The following is a 21,191-nucleotide window of genomic DNA, read 5'->3' as shown; positions in this document are numbered from 1 at the left end:
ACTATACATGATTCGGAAATGAGACTGTACCAATCAATGGCCAAAGAAGAATCATCCATTCTGTGCCCTCGCTTTTGTTTGGTCACTCAAAAATGTAATGTCATCAGCTATGTGTTGCCTGTCGCTTCACATTATTTTTAATCTGTGTATTCACCATAGTCTATTTTCCTTCCACATAAATTGTGACCCCTTTTTCACATACTGATATGCTCCATCTGTGAGGCCTGGCCGGAATACTGATATCCTGTGCCATGTTGTCTTTTGACTGACATCACCCATTCGATACACTTCACCTTCCCCTGACTGCCACATCTCGTTTGCTCTTAGGGAAAATATCGTGACTGGATTTTTTCCTTCCACCTGTCTCATAACGAGGTCCTGACCCACTCACCCAAGTAATTGCACACAATTTAGAGATCTTTCAAGAACCAAACTGCTAGCTACTTCAGATTAATGTCTCACAAACTGATGAAGGACCTGTAATACAGGTCTTTTAAACATAGCTTCCATTTTCTTTTCTTACAATTTGATATTTCATTTTTGTGCACAAAAGAAGAACGTTTCCTTCTTTCCTCTCTGGATGCTCCCAGCCATATAGTCTAAGCTTTATTTTCATATCAGGTTAAAGCTACATATTGGGAATAACATCTGGCAGAGCTCCAATTACTGAATTCTGATTTCCTGTCATGTCCTTAACTAAGTCTTTAAAAAGACACATAAAGTCCAGTTGGCATCAACCACATTTTCACTATGGAAAACAATGTCTATTTGGTCATTTAGTGTCCATTATGGAAGGATCCATTGAGAAAGTTTCTTTTAGAATTTAGTGCTAGGATAAATCTTGTCTCTTCCGAAAAACATGTGTATTTTTTGCTATTAAATATAATTTCAATGCATGTTTATAAAATATCTACCCAGTAAGGCCTTTTTCTAGCTATTAGGATTACAAGGATAAATAAGACCAATCCTAGCTAAGTTAATTGCAGTCCCTGTTGGACTGTGAGCTTCTTGAGGGTAGAGGTAAGGAAAAATAGTTGCTGTCCATTAAGTTCCTATTATCACTGCCATCAATAAATGCAACAAATGTTTATTGAGCATATACTATGTGCAAACACTGTGCTCAGCTGATTTTGATCACTTTCAAGTGTGATCATTAATCAAGTATGTGCCAGGCATTAATCATAATGCCACTAATTACCTCATGGGGCTGTCATGATTAAGTAACAAATGTCAACTACTTTCTATATGCCTGACACATAACAAATACTCAGTATATATTGACATGGGGATTCCTGGGAAGGCAACCCATTTTCCCACCTAGAGATCAAGGCCAAGTATCAGCTTTGTTACATATAAACACAATGCTGGAGGTTTAGCTTTGTGTGACAACTAAACAGGTCTGCTAATAAGCCCCCAAATTATGTGGATTTATCTTCCTTGGCATAGGCGATCCTGAACCAGGTGATTGAACTGGGTGGTTCAGTTTTTATTTCCCAATTTCCAATCAGAGAAATCATCTGCGAGACCAGTGGAGCTCCATCCACCTGAAAGAAAATGTTAGGAGTGGGGAAGAAGCATTACTCATTATGTTATCCCCAATTTCATGTGAAGTAAAATAGGATATGTGGGAAAATTCAATAAGAAAATAAAAAATAATTTATGGGATACGTTTTTGCATGGTTTCAATTTGTTATTCTTACCTACATAAGTAACAACTTGTTATGGAAACCTTTTCCCAAAGCTAAAAGATTTTGTGCTGACATTATATCTCTTGAAAATTGTAGTGCAAATGCATTCATTACCCTAAGACCATCTAGAAACAAGTTGACAAAATACAAATAAGGCATATTTTTCCTCTTTCCAATATTCAGTCTCTGGCTCTCCACAGTGTAAACGATAAACTATTGCTGAACTCTCTCCTAAGTTGAACAAAATTTTGGTGCTCAAAATGCATTATAAATAAAATATTTGCTTAGAGATTATCCATAAGAATTTATCTGTTGTGAATTAATGTTATTTTCGCCTTTGTGAATAGAGTTGGGTGAAGATTATTTTAACTGTAAATTGTATTAGGTATTTGTGAAGTACCACTGTGGTCTTTTCCAACTGTGTTCCCTAATGGTATTGTCACTGTAGCTCATCGGCTGATTGATTCGATTATGTTCTCTCCATATCCATAAATTGCATATGAATGCTTGTTGGTACATAGAGTTCTGGCTTCCCTGTAAAGTCATCAATAACTTGTCATCACAGTTTTTATTGTAGGGTCTGTTTCCACAAATTGAGCCAAGTTCTTTATCCTTAGCAAGTACAGATTATTTTTAAAGAATTTTGTTCATAGTGATATTCTGAAAATCTGCATATTAAGAGTTCCTTGGTCAACAAAATTGGGACTCAACTTTCTTTTACTCTATCTATTGTTTTATTGCCCTGAGTGTCACTTTCTTGAGGGAGCTTTCTGTGATCCCTCAGTCCAGGTTAGGGACCTCTGTCATGTGCTCATATAGACCCTGTGTGTCCCGGATATAGTACAATTGCAATCACTTACTGGTGCAATCATTTCCTTAACGTTGCACCTCCCACCATCCTGCAAGCCCTTGGGGCAAGAACTCCATCTTCAATATGTTTGTATTTGTATCACCCAGCACAGTGTCCAACAGATAGCTGGTGCTCAATATAGTTTTCTGGAAGGAAAATACAAGAGGAAGAATTTTTTTCTACTTAAAAAGTTTAAAGATCAGCATGAGGTTCAAAGCTGGATGTATCTTTAACTCAGAGAAAGAGAGCAATTTCATAAGTGTGACTTTATTTTTTTTTACCTCCTCTATAACTGTTGTAAGTGGCCTAGTTGAAAGAATGCACAGATTTGAATCACCACATGTTAAATTATGAATGTGGTTCTTTAAAATACAGTATTCTGATGAATATTTTCTCCTACGACAGCTTCTGAACAGCACAAAGGACACAACAGTGGTGTCAGAAACTAATCATGCTTGCAGGGTGTTCTTAGATAGAAAAAATAAAAGGGCTCCCGTCTCTTGAGTTAATATTTTTAAAATACTTAATCCCCAGGCCGCTAAGCTAATTGTGGGGGAAAGGCGTATTATTAGTGGAGAGAACAAAACATATGTTCCAAGACCGAGGGACATGATGGGAACTTTATAGGTCATGAATTCTATTTGATTAAATTACTGCTGAACGGTGTCATGGATGCGAGGCTGGGGCCAGTGTGGAAGGCAGCAGGTTATCTTTCTTTTCCACCTATAGAGTGAGTGAGTGCATCGTAGCTATTTAAAGCCTCGAGCTCCCATAGGAAGAGGTATTGTTAGATATTATTACCTTAGGCATCTTTTCTTTTATGATATATTTAGTATTTTAGCCTATGCTCTAGGGTGGAATGATTTATGCATAGAAAGCCAACCCAATTTATTTGAAATCTGAAAGCCTATCATCAGAAACAACATTTCCAGAGACTTCTTTTCCCAGGGCGGCGAGTAGCAGCATGTCAGTCAGCCACAATGGTTCTCACCCAAAGCCCTGTGCAGCCGGTGGTGTTGGAAGGAGGCTGGACTGAGCAGACTCAAGAGGAAATTAAACTCATGGAACTTATAAGACATACTAAGGTATGTTCTTTAGGACTGTTGATATGAAAGACTCTGCCTCTTTCATAAGCTTTTTAGTGTCATACTGAATTTCAAAATGGTGCTATTAATATATTCTCAGCATCTGGTCAGTTATGACCACATAGGCATATGCTAAGCATTGAGCTGGCATTTGGAGAGCCGCTATCTAAAAGACAGCCAGCTCACGTGAGAGTATGTTTTGTTTGAATGGAGACCAGAGATTATGACCTTACCCGAGAAGAGAAAAAGGCCCAGCGGATATGTACAAGGGTAATTATAATAAGTGTAGTCAAGTTGAGCCTTATGGCTTCATTGCTCATCACTCCTAAGGGTATGTCTCAATGTGTAAAAAGAGCAAGGAGCAAAATTCTAATTGCAATGAAGACATTCAAAAGTGAGGGATTCAGAAAGTGGTTTCAGTCCAATTGGTTAATCAGTCGGGATTGCCAGGCATAAAAAAGTTGAGAAGAGAAAGGTCAGCTGTTGCGAGACAATTGGGGATAGAGACCTGGGGAAACTTTTGGCTTTGCGAAGTTTTTCATCAGAATGATATGTTCCTGTTTAATACAGTTTCTCAAATTTGTGAAATGTGTTTCAATCTAAATCTTAGGAGTGTGCCCACATCAAGGTTACTAGGGAAAAAAAAATGGACTTGTTTAGAAATATGACTGCATGCCAAGCTAAGAAGGATAAATCACTGACCGGGGAATGAATGCAAAGCATTGAATGAGTACATGCTTGAAATAGGATGAAAAGCTGCCTGGCAGGGATCTGGCAATGTATAAGGGTTGCTGCTGTATTTTAAGAAGATGGCGAGTAAAGACTTAACAGTCGTGTACACTCCCTTAAGTGTTTCCAAGTTAAAGGAAATGATGTTGCAATTCTAATCAAAAACCCATTTGTTAAATGCGGAAAAATCTCTCAGGAGGAGAACCATAGAGCAGTTTAAAAAAATCTCTACTCATTTCTCCAAATTATAAATGAAAGTTAAGTGCTTTGCCAAATAAGTACTTTATTATTATGACTATAATAATTATTATTGCCTATAGTGATCCCTGTCATTGAAGCATGGGAAATTGATATCAGAGTCAGTGACAAAGAGGCTTGTGCACTTATTAGTTACTTCCTAAAATTTTTCCAACTTAATTTACAATTACAAGATATTTCTGTCTTTCCTCCTATTGTTTACATGCACTCTAAACAGACACTTCTCTACACATGGCATTCTCTGGGCTTCTTTTGACAGGCTCACCTTTCTGAAGTCCAGGAACTGCAATCCAAAAGAGATTCTCCAAGTTCAACTAAATATAGGGCAGCCCAGCAGAGCGGCCTGTATAAGCAACCCAACAAAAAGCGAGTGTGGATTTATCTAAATGGAGGCAGACCTGAAGATGGCACTTATGCCTGGGGCAGAACTATTTCCGAGGTAAATCTACAGTGAAAGGAGAATGTTTGATAGGCCTGGGTTCGAATCCCAGCTCTGATCATTCTAAATTGTCAAGTCAGCAAAGTTCCTTTCTGAACCTCATTTTCTCTACTGTAAAATGTGAACAGTACTCTCCTCACAGGGTGATGATTGTTAAATGAGCTTATGCATGATAAAGTATGTAACCAACTGCTCTCTGACATAAGTGTGAATCTAAATATGACATTTGTCCAGCAGAGAACAATGAGTTCTCTATAGCTAAAGAGTAAGATATGAACTTAAAAATAATTTTTCCACATCTTTTTTAAACCCAGTTCAGAAAAAAGTGATTTTTTCCTCCACACTTGACTCTGTGTATGTGAGGAAAACAACAATCCTCAGTTAAGAAAACCTGTCACAGTCTTACTACCCAGGATCCTGATAATCTGGCAAACTTTCCAAAAAATAAAAAAAGTTAAGAAGATGAGTAGCTGTTCATTTCTTGTTTGCAATTTCATAGATATAATTATAAAATTTGACATTTTTGCCTTATATGAAAACACTAGGCACAAATTAAATGGATTTGGGTGGTCTTTTAAAATGTCTTTTCTGTTGCAGTGGCATTTTAATAGTAGTTTTTTTGTGTGTGAACATGTGTTTACAAATTTTTCTAGGAAAGGAGGACATCACATAAAGCTGGGATGGTAGGTAGGAGTGACACAAGATGGTGCAATGGACTGAGCTAGCAAAGTCCATGGAGACAGACAAGGACACCTGAAGTAACAGGGATCTTAGATAAAGCTTGGTTGAGTTTCCAAATGTGAGGGAGTCCAGTCTTCTTTGATAGGGACTTTGAAATAAAGCTATGAAGGCAATTATGTCTCAGAAGTTGACAGCCAATTTTCTGTACTTGAGAAATAAGCGATAAAAATGCAGAGCATGCATTCTCAAAAGTAGGCATGCAAGCAAAGAAACTTCACACAGAAGAAAAGGAAATAAAACCACAGAGTTTCAGTTGTAGATACTAAGTCCTAAAAATGCACTTAACCATTCCAACCCAAATTGATAAAGAGGTGAAAGAATTTGAAAGCTGCTCAATATGCAGAAAAAGGGGAGCAAGGATGATGGGGAAAAGATAGGCTGTTAGATTCAGGACGGTGAAAACATACAATAACTTTTACAAAGATTACAGATATATCTGGTAGGAGGGTGAATCACGAGCTCTATGATTCTCACTGTTGTGGCTTATAAAAGGCACTCAAATATTATACCATGATTAAGCAATTTTTATGAACTTTGTATATGAAGGGTCCTGTGCTGGATGCTGTGAAGTGTACTAAACTATGCATGTGAAAAGATTTTCTAAGTTGCATAATTGACAAATTAACATGGGAATAAACAACACATGGTCCCTGCTCTCATTAAATTGACATTTCAAATTGGCAAAGCTTTTGAAGATACTCAAGGTTTATTTGGATGTGTAGAGAAGTGGGTGCTTTCATGTTGATGGGAGTTCAACTTTTTGGAGGTCACTTTGACTATGTATATCACAAGCAATACATTTCTAGACTTTACTCCAAGGATATTCTCGTTGAATTTACTCAAATATCACTTGGTAAGAATATCCATCACAGGGCTATTTATAACAGACATAAATTAGAAATAACTTAAACACTTATCAATAGAGAATTGTTTAAATGAGTCATAGCACATAGGATGGAATATTATCATTCTAAATCAACTTTTAGAAAGGATTTGACAATAAAGACATTCAAGATATGCTACGTGAAAGAAGCAGAATAAAAAGCATCGAGAGAGGGGGGTGCTAGGGTAGTTCAGTGGCAGAATCCTCACTTGCCATGTAGGAGACCCAGGTTCAGTTTCCAGCCCATGAGATTCTTTCCCCCCTTCCCCCTCAAAAAAAAAAAATGCATTGAGAGTTGGATTCCTTATGTATACACGCACACACAAAGGAAAAAAACTGGAAGGATTTTGTTGTTGGAAGTATTTATTTTTGGAAGGGCATATTGTGGATGATTTTATTTTTATTTCTTTCTTGTATATTTTTCTGTTTCATATTTTTTTAATACTGAAACTGAATTGCCTTTGTAGGAAAGACTTATTTACTAAGGAAGCTGACATTTGCCTTAGAGAAATACTAGCAGCATGTGATCAAGGTCAAATTAGTAGTGCAGGCAGGAAGTTCAGTAGGAGTTCAAAGGAGGGAATGCCAGTCCCACCTGGAGTAATGGAGAAAGGCTCCACAGAGAAATTAATCTCGATGGAACCTGAAAAATGGGTTAAGATTCAAAATCTTAGGCAGAAAAAGCATTCACAAGGATGAGGGGCATCAGGCACACACACACACACAAAGAGTTGGAATTCAAAAATCATATTAAATAGTTGGTGCTTGGACCAAGAAGTAGGGAGAGGGATGACTCTGGAAAGCTTGGTTGCAAGCATATTCAAGGCTAAAGTGCTGAACTACAACTTGTCTCTGAATAAAGAAAAATGGTATGGTCAAGGCAATGCTTTCGAGAGATTAATGTGGTCTCAGAGTATAAAGAGACATTTAGAGAATGTCTACAAAGTTTTCAGCATATTACTTCTTCCTGTGCTTTTTTTTTTTTAATGATTTTTTTTTCTAATCTCTTCCCTTTTTTCTGTATGCTATCTATTTTCATCTTTAGGGACCTGCATGAGATTCTTTGTGATCAGTGAGAAATGTATCCTTTCAGGCTGTAAGGCTGTAAAGATACCTCTGGAGAATGGACTGTCTGGGGGGAACAAATAGACAGCAGGAAGAGGAGGGTTCAGATTTCACTGGGGGAATCTGGCTAATGACACAAATTCCAGAGAAGATCAGAGTTTCAGTGGTTGCTACTTTTACCTGAAGAATGAGAAACAGAACACATTTCAAAGTGCTCCTCTCTGCTTTCTATAATGAAACCCCCAGATGGTATTCGAGTCCTGTCCAATGCTGACTTTCCCTCAACTTCTTTCGCTGTTGTGGCTATTCTGGATGATTTAACCACTTTCTTCCCACCCACGCTTTGAACACTGCCCGAGCAACTCTCATCTCCAACTGGTATCGGCTCATCTGTCATCAGTGCACCAAGGCAGCTCTCTGTGGCTCTTTCTTCAGGACCTATATTTTTCTCTGATTTATGATTGCCCGAGCCCCTCCTTCTATGATCCTGAAGCATTTGCTTTCTCCTATCCCTGCCACATTTCTCAGATTCTACAGAATCTCAAAAATCAATGTGCTCTTTTCCAGCCCAGGAACAATTCTGAATGCATGAGTGGAGGCTGAAAGAATAAGAAACAGGTCCTCTTGATTTGTAGGGCAAACACCTTCCACATCCAGGGGATGTGTAATAGCTCCTTGATGCCCATATGTCCTGCCTTGTCTATGAAAACTGTACTTGTAAAATTGTTTGTGGGTGAAGACTTATTCATAGAACACGCGTCCCTTTATTACAAGCTTTGTTATTGCAAAGATTGCAAACATTTTATTTATATTGTCTACCTTAAAGAAGATACTTAAGTGAATTTAGATAACATTTGAACAACTGAGAATAAGGAATTCCATAAATTAGCTACCTCTTTTGAAACCTAATTATTCTGAAAATGCTTTATTTTCAAATTTATTTAAAAATGTTTTAAATCAACTTAGTGATTTTTCCTTATGTAGATAGGACTTCCAATTAAAAAACAAGTGAAATAACTGTAGATTTAACTCCTATTGTGCATTCAGTATTTGTTTTATTAAATAATGTTCATTTTTCTAATTATAAAAGAAAAACATGATCTTTATAGAGTAGTGACCTTTTAGTGGTGATATAGGGAAAAATATGAGAACTAAGGTTTTTGTGGGACCTTTCCAAATTACACAAGAGTCTCCCAGAAATCGTTTGAATAACATTCATTTTGTTTTCTAATTATAACACAACAGCTAGCTATTGTATTAACATTAGAAAAAAAATAAATGAAAGCACCAAGAAGGATATGTAAATTCCATCACCCACAAATTACAACACTTATTATAGTTTGGACATACATAGGATATATGTTTCTATGGCTTCAATAGTGATAAAATTTGTTTGTCATTGTGATCATGATGTATCACAGAATATACCGTTTTGTAGCTTGCATTATTCACTTAATAAACTATTGTGGCTTCTCCCCCAAATCATTTAACATTTTCAAAAAAATTTTTTCAATGACTTCAGAATCTTCTATCTTATGGATATCTATTAATTATTCATCCAGTTTAATGTTTTTTGCGATATAGTTTGTTTTCAATTTTTTGCAATTATAAAAGAAGTCCAAAGAACTTATTTATATATTTCTTTATGTATTTTTCTGATTATTTCCTCAGAATAAATTCCTGGAAATAGAACTGATAAGTCAAATTGTATAAGCATGCTTAAGAATTTTGATATCGATTGCCAGATTGTTAGCTAGGAATGTTTCTGGAGTTAAATGCTCCCAAAGAGGCAAATGGAAAGTCCCACCTACCTCTTTCTCTCAGCAATCCTGGGTGCAGTCACTCAGAAACATGCACTTGGCAGGTTTGACAAGAGAAAATGCCACCTTGCTTTAATTTATGCCTCCAATTATTTATTCAGGTGATTTTGATTTGTTTTGAATTATCATTTATTAGTCATCTACAATTCCCTGTTAAATCCTTTGTTGCTTTTCTACTGGAAGGGTTTTTCATATAGATGTGAGTCTTCTTTTTTTCAATAGAAAGGCTATTTATTACATACAATGTTATCAGATTCATTGTAACAAACTTCCAATCTGCCATTATGTTTATGGAATTTCTTAATGTACAGAAATTAGTAAATTTTGCATTTTTTCATTGCTTTTAATGGTCAGAAAATTCTTTACTATCCTGAGGTCAACTAATTTTTCTGCTATTATTTTATCATTTGTTTTTCCTTTTAAAACTCTTTGAATCTTTTTTCAAGGTGTAGAATTTGAATGAAATTATATTCTCTGCTTTATTTGTTGGTTTAAAATTATATTGGCCCTAGTTACTGACTAATCTTTTCCACCCCATTGAGTAGGAATACCAAGCTTATACTCAGTTCTTATATATACTACATCTGTTTTTGAGCTGTTTTTTACATTTGATGCTTTTAAAACCGTTGTAGCTTTATAATGTATATTAATATCACATAGAAGTTGTCTATTGTTGGTTGCACCTCAATTTCACATTTTACTTGAATATTCCTGCTTGCTTATTCTCTCCCTGATGAATTTTGAAATTACTTTCAAACCACCATACAATCCTCTTATAAGAGTTTAACTGTACATGTATTAGACTATTAATTAATTTCATATGAATTGACAGCTTTTGCAACAATCAATCTTTGCAACCAGGCATGTGACATTCTTTTACATACATAAAAATCTTATGCTTTTTGTTCTTCAGTAAAATTTCATAGTTTTTTTTTAAAAAAGGCACTCACATTTTTAAATAATTGTCAATTTGAATTGTTGAAACAGATTTCTTCCACTACATTTTCGAAATACCTACTTTTTGTAAAAATTATTTTTTCTGCTTTAGTAAACTTTCTTCTTTTGCTATTCATTTTTCATTTGATTCACATAAATTGTCCAATAATGAAATCAAATTAAGTTCATATAATAACGTTTTTCCCATTCTTTTGCAAGAAGTCCTTCTCTTATTCTGATTTTGTTTTATTACATTGATTTTAATCATCAAATCAATATTCTTAAAATGAAAAAAGGAAACAGCATCTTTTGCCCCCAAGAATGATGAGAAAGTTAGAATACTTTAGCTTAGGTTTTTTTTTTTAACATTTTTTAAATTGTGAAATATAGCATATATAGAAAAAAACCAACAAATTTCCAAGTACATTTTAACAAATAGTTATAGAAGAGATTGTTTAATTTGGTATGGGTTACAGTTCCACAATTTTTTGTTTTTTCATCTAGCTGCTCCAAGACACCAGAGAGCAAGAGAAATATCAATATAATGATTTGGCTGTCATACTCATTTGTTAAATCCTATCTTCTCTGTTATAGTCCTCCTCCTCTTTTTTTTTTTTTTTTTGTGAAAAATAACATGCATACAAAGTACATCGCAACAATTAGTTATAGAATAGACTTCAGAGTTTGGTGTGGGTTACAATTCCACAATTTTAGGTTTTACTTCTAGCTGCTCTAAGATACTGGAGATTAAAAGAAATATGAATATAATGATTCGGCACTCATACTCATTTGTTAAACCCTATCTTCTCTGTAAAACTCCGCCATCACGTTTGATCTTGCTGTCCCACTCTTTAGGGATATTTGGGCTATGCCCATTCTGAGTTTTTCATGTTGGAAGGAGCTGTCAGTAATATGGGATGGGGGATGGAACTTGATGTTGTAGAAAGGCTGGTCCCTCTGCATTTCAGGACTTATCTGCTCCAGGGACCCATCTGGAGGTTAGAAGTTTCTGGAAAGTTATCCTAGTGCATGGAAACTTTGTAAAATCGTATATAAAGCTCTAGGTATTCTTTAGGATTGGCAGGAATGGTTTTGGTTGGGGATTTGCAAGCTATGATAGGTAGCAATGCTAACTGAAGCTTGAGTTAGATTGACCTCCAGAGTAGCCTCTCGACTCTATTTGAACTCTCTCAGCCACTGATACATTATTTGTTACACTTCTTTCCCCCTTTTGGTCAGGATGACATTGTTGATCCCACGGTGCCAGGGCCAGGCTCATCCCTGGGAGTCATCTCCCATGCCGCCAGGGAGGCTTTCATCCAGAATGCTTTAGTTTATACAATCATTAGCCATATCCCCTTTTGATGATTTTTTATTTTTAATTGGGGTAAAATTCACACGCAGTAAGAGTAACCATTTTGAGGTACGCGATTCAGTAACATTCTCTACATTCACAATCTTTCAAAATTTTTTTATCACTTTAAGAAAGAAACCTTGTGCCCAATAAGCAGTTATTCCCTATTCCTCACTTCCTCCCGCTCCTGGCATCAACTATTTTGCGTTCTGTCTATATGGATTTGCCTATCTTAGGTATTTCACATATATGGAATCATATTTGTGGCCTTTTGTGTCTGGCTTCTTTCACTTATCAAATTATTTTCAAAGTTCATCCTCATTGTAGCATGGCTCAATGCTTCATTTCTTCTTATGGCTGAGTTATGTTTTGTTGTATGGGTATACTTTTTTGGTGATGTTTTCTGTTAATTTCTACTTTGTTCTCTGTGAAGATTTATTTTTAAATTTTCAATTCATGTGCTTTTTTGACCATTTTTGTAACCGTTGTATCATATTTTAATGATCTTAATATTTGGTACTCATACCTTTATATTATGACTTCTGCATAGTCAAGGAATTTCAGCTCATTTCTCAATAATCTGATATATATATATATATGGGCGGTATGTTTTCTGAGTATCTGTGAAGATATCTTTTGTTTGCCTGTAACAATAACAAATAACTTGACTGGATACAGAATTCTGGTGATAAATCCTTTTCCCTAAAAAGTCACAGATTTTGCTTGATTTTATTTGGTATTCAGTGTTGCAGAAAATGCATCTTCCTATAACTGGATTTTCCCCCATGCACAAGATTCATACTTTTCATCTGGTTGTATTTAAACCTTAGTCATTTTTTCATAAACTTTACTTTATCCTCATTCAGTCTATTTGATCTAAAGACAGGGATCTTAATTTGAGTCAAAACAGGTTTCTCTCCCCCCCCTTTTTTTGGTAATCATTTAAGTTTCATTTATTATGGTTTCTTCTCTAGAAACCCCAATAATGTGTAGGTTTGGTATCTGATCTCTTGCCATTCCAGACGTCTAACATTTCTCTCATGAATTTTTATATCTTGTCCTGTCTCTGTATCCCATGATATTTTCTCAACTTATTCCTTCTTAAAACTGATTTGATTTTCTGTGATATCGAGCCTGCATTATTTTGCTTCTAAGACAGATTTTAATTCTACTACTGAATCTTTTGTTCCTTTGCCTTCTCTCCTCTTCTCACTGAGCTCTCTATCCAATTTGCACCCTGTTTCTTTGCTTACTGGCAGTGTGATCTTGATTATGATGTTTAACCTCTCTGTTCTTCAGTTTGCTTATCAACAAAATGAAGATAAACATCATTTCCACAAAATGAAATGAAATTTTCCTCGGCAGCTTTTAGAAGAGCACCTGGCGCATGGAAATCTATCAATACATTTTTGCGGCTGTTATATCATCAATATCCTCCTTCTCTTTATCAGTAGCCCCATCTAAGCAACTCTGCTTGCCTTTTCAGTGTTGTCTAATCTAATTTCTGTGGACTTTTTTATGGAAGTCACATTTTATTGCATTTGGGGAAGAACACAATGCACTAACTTTCTAAAATGTGCCCTTGTTGTAAATCTTTTCCTAAATCCTCACCTTGAGTACTTGAGTATGTTGTAGAATATTTTTATATCTTGATAAACCTCACATTGTTGTTGCTACTGTAGATTTTTATATCTGTACCTCCTTGTACCAAGAGAGATCTTTTGACCATAGGCAGGATAGGTTAGTTCTCTCTGTGTCCCCCTAAATGTTTCCTTGGGAGCTGTTAGACTCTTCCTCCTAGGTCTTAAGTTTGAAGGCCAGTTCACATATACAGTATTTAGTCAAATTATTGCCTCCTGGCTGTTACTGTGCTGGAGAGGTAGCACTGAAGACCACTCCCCTACAGTTCTTTTCTGATTATCCCACTCTACAGAGGGGGATGTATTCCTGTATAATTTCAAGGCCTTTTTAATTTGTCCCTTGCTTGAAATTGTGGATAAATAACTGCACTCTGTGAATTGCACTGCCCCATCACTCTTGTCTTACTGCCTCAGATTACCGATTCATTTTCCAGATGCAAGGTGATATCACATGTCCCGGTGTGCTCCCTGCACTGATGTCGATTGTAGTCTCTAAGTCTACACAAAGAAGTACTGGTGGTGATTTGGGGCTAACTTGAGGCTGGCTCCTGCATTTTGGGGGAATGGGTTTCTTGCTTTCTGAGAGCTGAAAGCCTGCTTGCTTTTATTATGTTCTCCTACAGCCTTATTCACATTAATGGAAATTCCCTCAGGAGACTGGCAGAATGTTGACTAATCTTTCCAGTACTGTTAACACTTTGCATCTCTATGTATGGTTTATGAATACAGTCAATCCTCATTGTTCGCAGATTCCACATTTGGGAATTCACCTATTCGCTGAAATTTATTTGTAACTCCAAAATTAATACCCTCTCGCACTTTCACGGTCAGTCACAGACCTGGGCAGAGCACTTGAATTAACGCAATTTAATGAGCTCCATGTACTTGACCCCCATGTAATTCATGACTAAACTTGCTTGGGAGACTTTATTTAAGGCACTGATACTCTTTCTAGATGGGGTTAAAAGGAGACAATCTCTAAAAAGCTGGTGAAATGAGAACATCCTAGTGAATCATTGTATGCAAATTTCAGGAGGAAGCAGAAATATATAAGATGTCTTTAAACAGAAACGCATATAAAACAAAGTTATATATTGAGTGGTTGATGAAATGTTGTGACTGGAGGCTGGCAGGATCCTTACAGGCAATGGCTTAGAATTTGCTAAATCAGCGTTCCAAGTGACTTTATAGAGCAGCCTCCAATAATGAGCATCGTCTGTATTTCAATGGAGAATTGATTGAGAGAAGTTAAAAAAAGACCCCTCCAGAAAGTTTTTCAATGCACCCATTTTTAAGAGAGACTTTCCAAATCGGTGACTCCTGGAGGCAGCCGGGACCGATTTATCGTGGAGAACACTATTTCTTAGTGAAGCTGCCTCCCTTCCCCCAGGTCACGCAGGACTAAGTTCTCCTCACCACCTGCTTGCTGCTTTGATCATTCTAGTTCTTTCTGGTTTAAAAAACAGCAAAGAGCTATTCTGACAAGTCGTGATTCTCACACCAGGGTTCATCACACTTCGTCATTTTTTAAACAACAAGAAGCCGTTTTCTACATGAAAAAAAATAGAGGATTGTCAGAAAAAGTCCAGCAAGGAGTACTGAAGTTCCTCACTATTTAAACAATTCAGGAAACATTTGTATGCCCTCCTTCTCATCTCCTTCTATATGTATTAACAGTTATAAATGTATGAATATTCACAGTTATAAATGTAAATGGCTCTCCAAAAGGAGTTGATTCATGAAATAGATGGAGGATTTTGTGACATTCCACGTTCAGTACGTCCGCCCCTTTGCATTCCAGCTGCTGGATGACAGCTCCACTCGTCTCCGGACGTCTCACCCAGCCCGAGCACTGCACACTCCAGCTGGAGCACCGATCCAGTCACGGGATGACGTGGAGCGAGACATGGTCGTCTGTGTGAGCACGGGCCGTGGCTTCACCACCCAAAAAGGTATAGTGATGATTTCTTTTCCATCAAGGATTTGTAGAATTAAAGCACTCAGTCTTTTTCTTCAAAGAGCCTACTTATTGAGGATTATAGCTCATCATGATGATTTTTAATAATTATCCTCCCCCAACCGGGTCTCTACTCTCATATGATTAGAGTTTTTATATATTTATGCACTGGAATCTCATTGTTAATCTCATTGTTAACAATGTCTGCACTAAAGAATTCAAGGCAAGTTCAGTTAGTCTTGAGCCCTAGCTAAGGGGCTTATTTGCGGAAATACTTAAAGGATCACTTTCAAGGTATTCCCCCAGCATGAACCCCGAGATAAAAAAAAGGCTCCATGAGCTTGCTACTTTTCAGGCTATTTCACGGTGTTTTATTAATGTTTACTTATTAATAAGTAAATTTATGATTGTTTTACTTAATCTGTCTATTCCTTCATTATTTTCTTTGATAAGTAGCAGAAATTAAAAGACCATATGTTTGTTACTGAACCAACTCTTGGCCTCTATCTTATTTACCTATAGGACTTTAAAGCCCCTTTCTATAGGTAGTCATACATCAGCAAACTTAATTTTCAGGAAATTCTGGAGAATATTGGTATCATTTTAAAGTATAGTAAAGTCTTAGACGATAAAGTGCCTGCCATCCCTAAAATAATATTAGGGAGATTATTTCTTTTAAAGAGTCACTGTAAAAGTATTATTCCTATGTTACAAATAACAATGGCAAAACAAAAAACTTTTAAAACCATCCCAATCATGTCTTTATATTTAGCCCAGAAGATAAAAAAGCAGAGACATGAAGACCCAAAATTGGGAGAAAAAAATAATTTAGTGAGGTTAAGAGGCGAGTCTCTGGAGTGAGAAATCTGCTGGTGCTTCCTCCTGGGAAGCCGGGCTGGGCAGAACAGGGCAGGGCAGGGCAGGGCAGGGCAGGACAGGGCTAGGCAAGGCCAGGCAAGGCCAGACAGCTCCGGGCAGGACAGGACTGGGCAGGACCGGGCACGGCTGTGCAAGGCAGGGCAGGCAGAGCAGGTCTGGGCAGGGCTGGGCAGAGCTGCAGCCGCCCATGGGCCTCGCAGTACCTGGTGCTGCTGCAGCACAGTGGCTCCTTCTGCAGGGAGCTCCTGGCAGGGCTGGGAGAAGGCGGGTGCACGTGGTTCCCCTCGGACTCGCTGCTCTCACCAGCCTCTGTGGCCTGCCAAGCCCCACCCCGCACCAGCTCCTAATATTCTTGGGCCAAAGGGCCCAGGGCCCCAGGTGGGAAGGAGCTGCCTCCCACGTAGTACTGCCTAGTCCCTCTCCCAGGCCCAGTTGCTCTCAGGCCGAGAAAGGAGATGCTTCTGGGAGGTACCAGAACAAACTGGATTACAGCTCCTCCTTCCACCTGCTGTCCAGGGACCCTCAGAGGAGAGAGAGCGGCCTGATGGCTGCCAAGCCTGGGCGAGGGTCCGGACCGGTCTTATGGCCTAGACCTAGAAGATGTCCAAATAGGCTGGGTATGGGTCTGAGGGAGGCGCTGGGATGAGCAGCCCTGGTGCGTTGGGGCTTTGCGAATGACGAGGCAGCCGTGGCCTAGCTGCCTGCTTGACAAGGCCGTTCTGGTGTGAAAGAGCAGAAGGGGAGCCGTGGGCCGGCCAAGGAGTGGGGACCAGATGGGGACTCCCACCCCTTCAGGAAGGCCTCCTGGTTGTTGAGGAAGGGGGCTAGGAAAGGCTCGCAGAGCAGCCCGTGTCCAGGCAGGCCTGCAGGGAGGGCGCCAGGAGCAGGCCCCTGTGGCCATGCGGCTGTTACAGGCCCACTTGAGGTGGGTGGCACTGGGCGCCAGGACAATGGGCTGTGCAGGGCCCAGGCCCCTGGAGGGGTGGGTCCTTGGGCCGTACAGAAGTCCTGCTGAGAGGAAAGTGGGCTCAGAAAGGGGACGTGGGGTCGGGAGGCCCGTGGTGGACACTTGCGGAGAGTGGACTTGCGCCATGACAGCTGCTCCTGCTGAGCTCCTACTGAATGCCGGGCAGCTGGCTAAGCCTCTCACATGGCTTAATTCATTTATTCCTCACAACAGCCTCGCAGATGTCTCCAGATGTTTTACAGGGGAGGAAGCGGAGGCTCCGAGTATGACAGGATCTGCCCACGGTCACTGGCTGGTCATGGAGAGGCCAGACTGGAACCCAGGCCTGCCAGGGCTGTCGGCTCTGCACTGCCTCACTGCCTGTCACTGCTCTGGCCCCAACACCATTCTCTCAATGACCCTAGACCCTCATGGGCTTCTGGAGGCTTCAGTCTTCCCATCTGTGAAACAATGGGTGGAAGCACAATTTCTCAGCCCCTGATATTCGTCATGCTGGGGCAAGGTACAAAGGAAAGTGACTACAATCTGTCTACAAATTTAATAAAGCCACCTTCACCCAGGCCCTGCAGCCCGTCTCCTGGGGTCACCCTGGAAACCCGGTGCCCAAGAGAGCAGTGCTGTCCCTGGGCCCTGGGAGTAGCTCAGCCAGTGGGGGGCACAGAGCAGCTGGGGCTGGGGGAGTAGCTGTGGGGCTCCCCCTGAGGGGGGTGGGCAGCAGTCCTTGCCCCTCTACCCTCTCCCATGTACTCTGGGCATCTGCCAAGCAGACCCCATGGAAGTGAGGGCCGAGGGGAGGGGCTGCCTTTGCCTCGACACAGCCCTTGATTTGGGGTGGCCCAGCTCTCTCAACAGCAGTGCCCTTTCACCCTTTCCCTGGTTTCTCAGGGCAGAGGTCTGACCCCCAACCCAGTCCCGCTCTCACCTCCTCAGGGCATTCCCATTCACTCAATCGTGGACCAAACTTTTAAAGAACTTTTTAATAAAAATGATAAAGTTAAAAAAAAAAAAAAGGATGTACTGGGACGTCTAGTACTGTTCTGAGGGGTGCTATAATTATTTTTCCAGCCCTCCCCCACATAAGAGGAGAGGCTCCGATATTTGTGCTCTGCTGTCTCCACCACCCACCATCACCCATCAACCCTGCTTCTGTTGACCCTCACAAGAGCACACCGAGGATGGGTTCTTATCAAGGACTATTAATTGATAGCTTCTGTGTTCCCAAAGTGCCTAGCCTGTAAGAGAAATGCTATCCAGAGTTCCTTTCCTGAAAGAGTTTTCAATCTAATCAAGAATCTGAACCCACTCGATGTGATTACAGCCCAGTTGAATACTAAGCGAAATACACTTAAAATACGAAGGTGGGAGGTGCCTTCCCAGCCACTCGTCCCTTATGCTGAGTTGTTTATTCTCAGGATTTGCAGGTTGTGTGGACACCACTCCCCTCGTCCCGTTGTGTTCATTGGGTCTATCTGAACAATAAAGCCAAAGTATGCTTTACACGTCCTGGCCAAATGAGTATCCAGAACACAGAGCAAAACGGAGGCTGCCTTCCCAGAAGCAAACCTGTCCCCAGTCATAACTATAAAGGAAGAGAGAGAGTTGGAAATGCAACTATCGCTCTCCTGACTTTTCCTCCACGTTAGCTCTGTGGACCTTTGACAAGGCTATTTGCATCTTTGATCTGTAGCTTTGTGGATTACTATGTTGTGAAAGTTGGCTCCTTTGCTATGTAATGGGAAACCTTCATAGTAAAAGGGTTAATGCGTTCTCCAATTGTCTAAATTCTGTCCTGCAAGTGAAAAGTCTGATTGATTTGTTATTCTTTAGAAATGTATTTTACTGTTAGTTACCATTTTGTTGTTTTTTTGGAAACGATTGATAGAAGTTATCTTTTAGTAAAAATGGAAATACTCAGTGGGTTCTAAAAAAGACGAAAGTGCTACTAGCTCTTATATACCTACTAAGGGACTTGTAATTAATTCATCATTCAGAAACATGATTTTTATGTGACCTCCTGGATAATTCTGTATCAAGGAAATAAGGCAGCGTGGGTGTTTCAAAACTAAGCACTCTAGAAAACGTATTTTTCATACTATGCAGCAAAAACATTTGATCATTAAAGAATCACAAAGGCAAAGCAAACTGGATGCTGTTAGAATGGTTCCTTGCACACAAACCCCTAACAAAATTAAAAGAGCTCTTTAGAATGTTTGCCATGAAATCAGGGCACATCCTCGTTGCTGTGGCTTCCATTTCTTCAGTGGGTTCATTTTCTAGACCATGCCGGGTTAGCTTTTAGTCCAGGCTTTATAAACAACCTGGAAGATAGCCCTCCCTAGCAACTGCCATTCTCCAGAAATCCAAAGAATGTCAGCACATTCCTTATGTGATAAGCAAGTCAGGTGTGTAATGAAAGAGCCTAGAGTGGGAGACATGGATTTCTGAGGGGGCTTCAAGTTTTTCATCATCCTGGATTTTTAATTGTGCTCTATAAACACATTTACTTGTCTCTCAAAAATATTTTTGTTTTTACAGACTTAAAGCAAATGGTAGCAGTCAGAGCAAACTATGCCAGGATCCGAAGGCAGCAGGGTCCTCAGGCCACAGACCTCGCGATGCTGGGCCCAGTACCTCCATATTACTGATTGCTCTCAGAACCACCATGTTTTGTGCTGCATTTCACTGTTCTTGCCTGTGTGTACATACGCATATGTTTGCTATGATTATTGATCCATTTTAAGGTTATGTGGTCTCTTATAAAAATGATTACCTCACATGTTTTATATAGTATGACAGTTAATGCCTCAAATTTGTTCCAGGAGAGCTGATAAAACCGGACAAATTAATGCAGTAAAATAACTATCACAGGTGTGTTTTCTTCCAGAAAAAATAAATAAGTGCAAACTATTATTGAAAAATAATTAAAGGGTCCAGTGAATTGTATATATATAATATTTGGTATTAAAATGGTCTCTTTGATCACCTAACATTCAACTTGACCCCAAAGGACATTTGTCTGACTCATCCACCATATTTTCCAAACTTCCGTGTTAAAATCCTACGTTTACTGAATAAGAATTAAATGACTGGTGACCACTGAATGCCACATGGATCACTCTTCCCCCCTCCAGTTTCTCTTCAGCTTCTCTAACAGCGCAGAAACCCTTTATGGGACACAGATGTTGCTCATGAGAGTGAAACTGAACAATTCCTGACATACTGGTCAGTAATCAAAAGTCTTAGACAACGTTTCCAATCTGGAAACTTTGGGAAAAGGATAGATGAACTATTTCAAAGGAAAACAATGAAAGGATTTTTTTTTTTTTTAAAGAGGGGGCTGAGGCTGATCCTAAGCAATCTTAGGTATCAATTCCTAAGAAAGAGAAGCTCTTACCTATTAATTTCTTTTGAGATGAAGAAATAATCTTTTTTAAAAAATAGCAGTGACAAATCCGAATTTGGATTCGTTCCTGGTGGGAAATTTCCAGGGAATGCTTTTCCTCCCTCTCTTCCTCTGAAAGCCACTCATAGCTCTGTCTGAATATAAATTGCAACCTGGCTAGGTGTGTACAGAATGGCTCAGCCAGGCTCACTCCTCATCCACCACTTTAATGCAATGCTGGAAGGCAGTCGATCATTTCTACTGAAGGGGACTCAGCAATCGCTGCAGAAGGCGTATTTACTCCCAGGTCTGCAAATCAGTAAAGCTGCATGAATCAATTCCTGCTGCCTCCAAGACCCCCAAAGCAAAGCACGTCGAGGTGAAACTTCACAACATGTTACATCAACAGCAATTTGCCTTTTTGCGGGCATTTTCTCTATGCGTTTTACAATGTTAGAGACGTGAAGGTATTCCAAAGCAGCTTTGTGACACGGGGTGAAAAAGATTACGTGCGGTCC

General features: G+C 39.3%; 1 protein-coding gene and 1 pseudogene across 1 annotated transcript in view; one reads left to right on the top strand and one right to left on the bottom strand.

Moving 5' to 3' along the window:
* Positions 1–20,232, top strand: part of DCDC1 (doublecortin domain containing 1) — a 544,066-nt gene extending 523,834 nt beyond the window's left edge. Inside the window, 4 exon segments of the mRNA XM_077114307.1 lie at positions 3,487–3,623; positions 4,870–5,049; positions 15,290–15,440; positions 19,827–20,232. Coding sequence (XP_076970422.1) covers positions 3,487–3,623; positions 4,870–5,049; positions 15,290–15,440; positions 19,827–19,936 — 578 coding nt within the window. The 3' untranslated portion in view covers positions 19,937–20,232.
* Positions 52–501, bottom strand: LOC143643726 (single-stranded DNA-binding protein, mitochondrial pseudogene; annotated as a pseudogene).
* Positions 20,233–21,191: the final 959 nt, after the last annotated feature.

Source organism: Tamandua tetradactyla, chromosome 8 (genome assembly GCF_023851605.1).
Source record: "Tamandua tetradactyla isolate mTamTet1 chromosome 8, mTamTet1.pri, whole genome shotgun sequence".
Classification (NCBI taxonomy): domain Eukaryota; kingdom Metazoa; phylum Chordata; class Mammalia; order Pilosa; family Myrmecophagidae; genus Tamandua; species Tamandua tetradactyla.
Note: the sequence above shows the minus strand (reverse complement) of the source record. Positions and strands in the feature narration are given on the sequence as shown.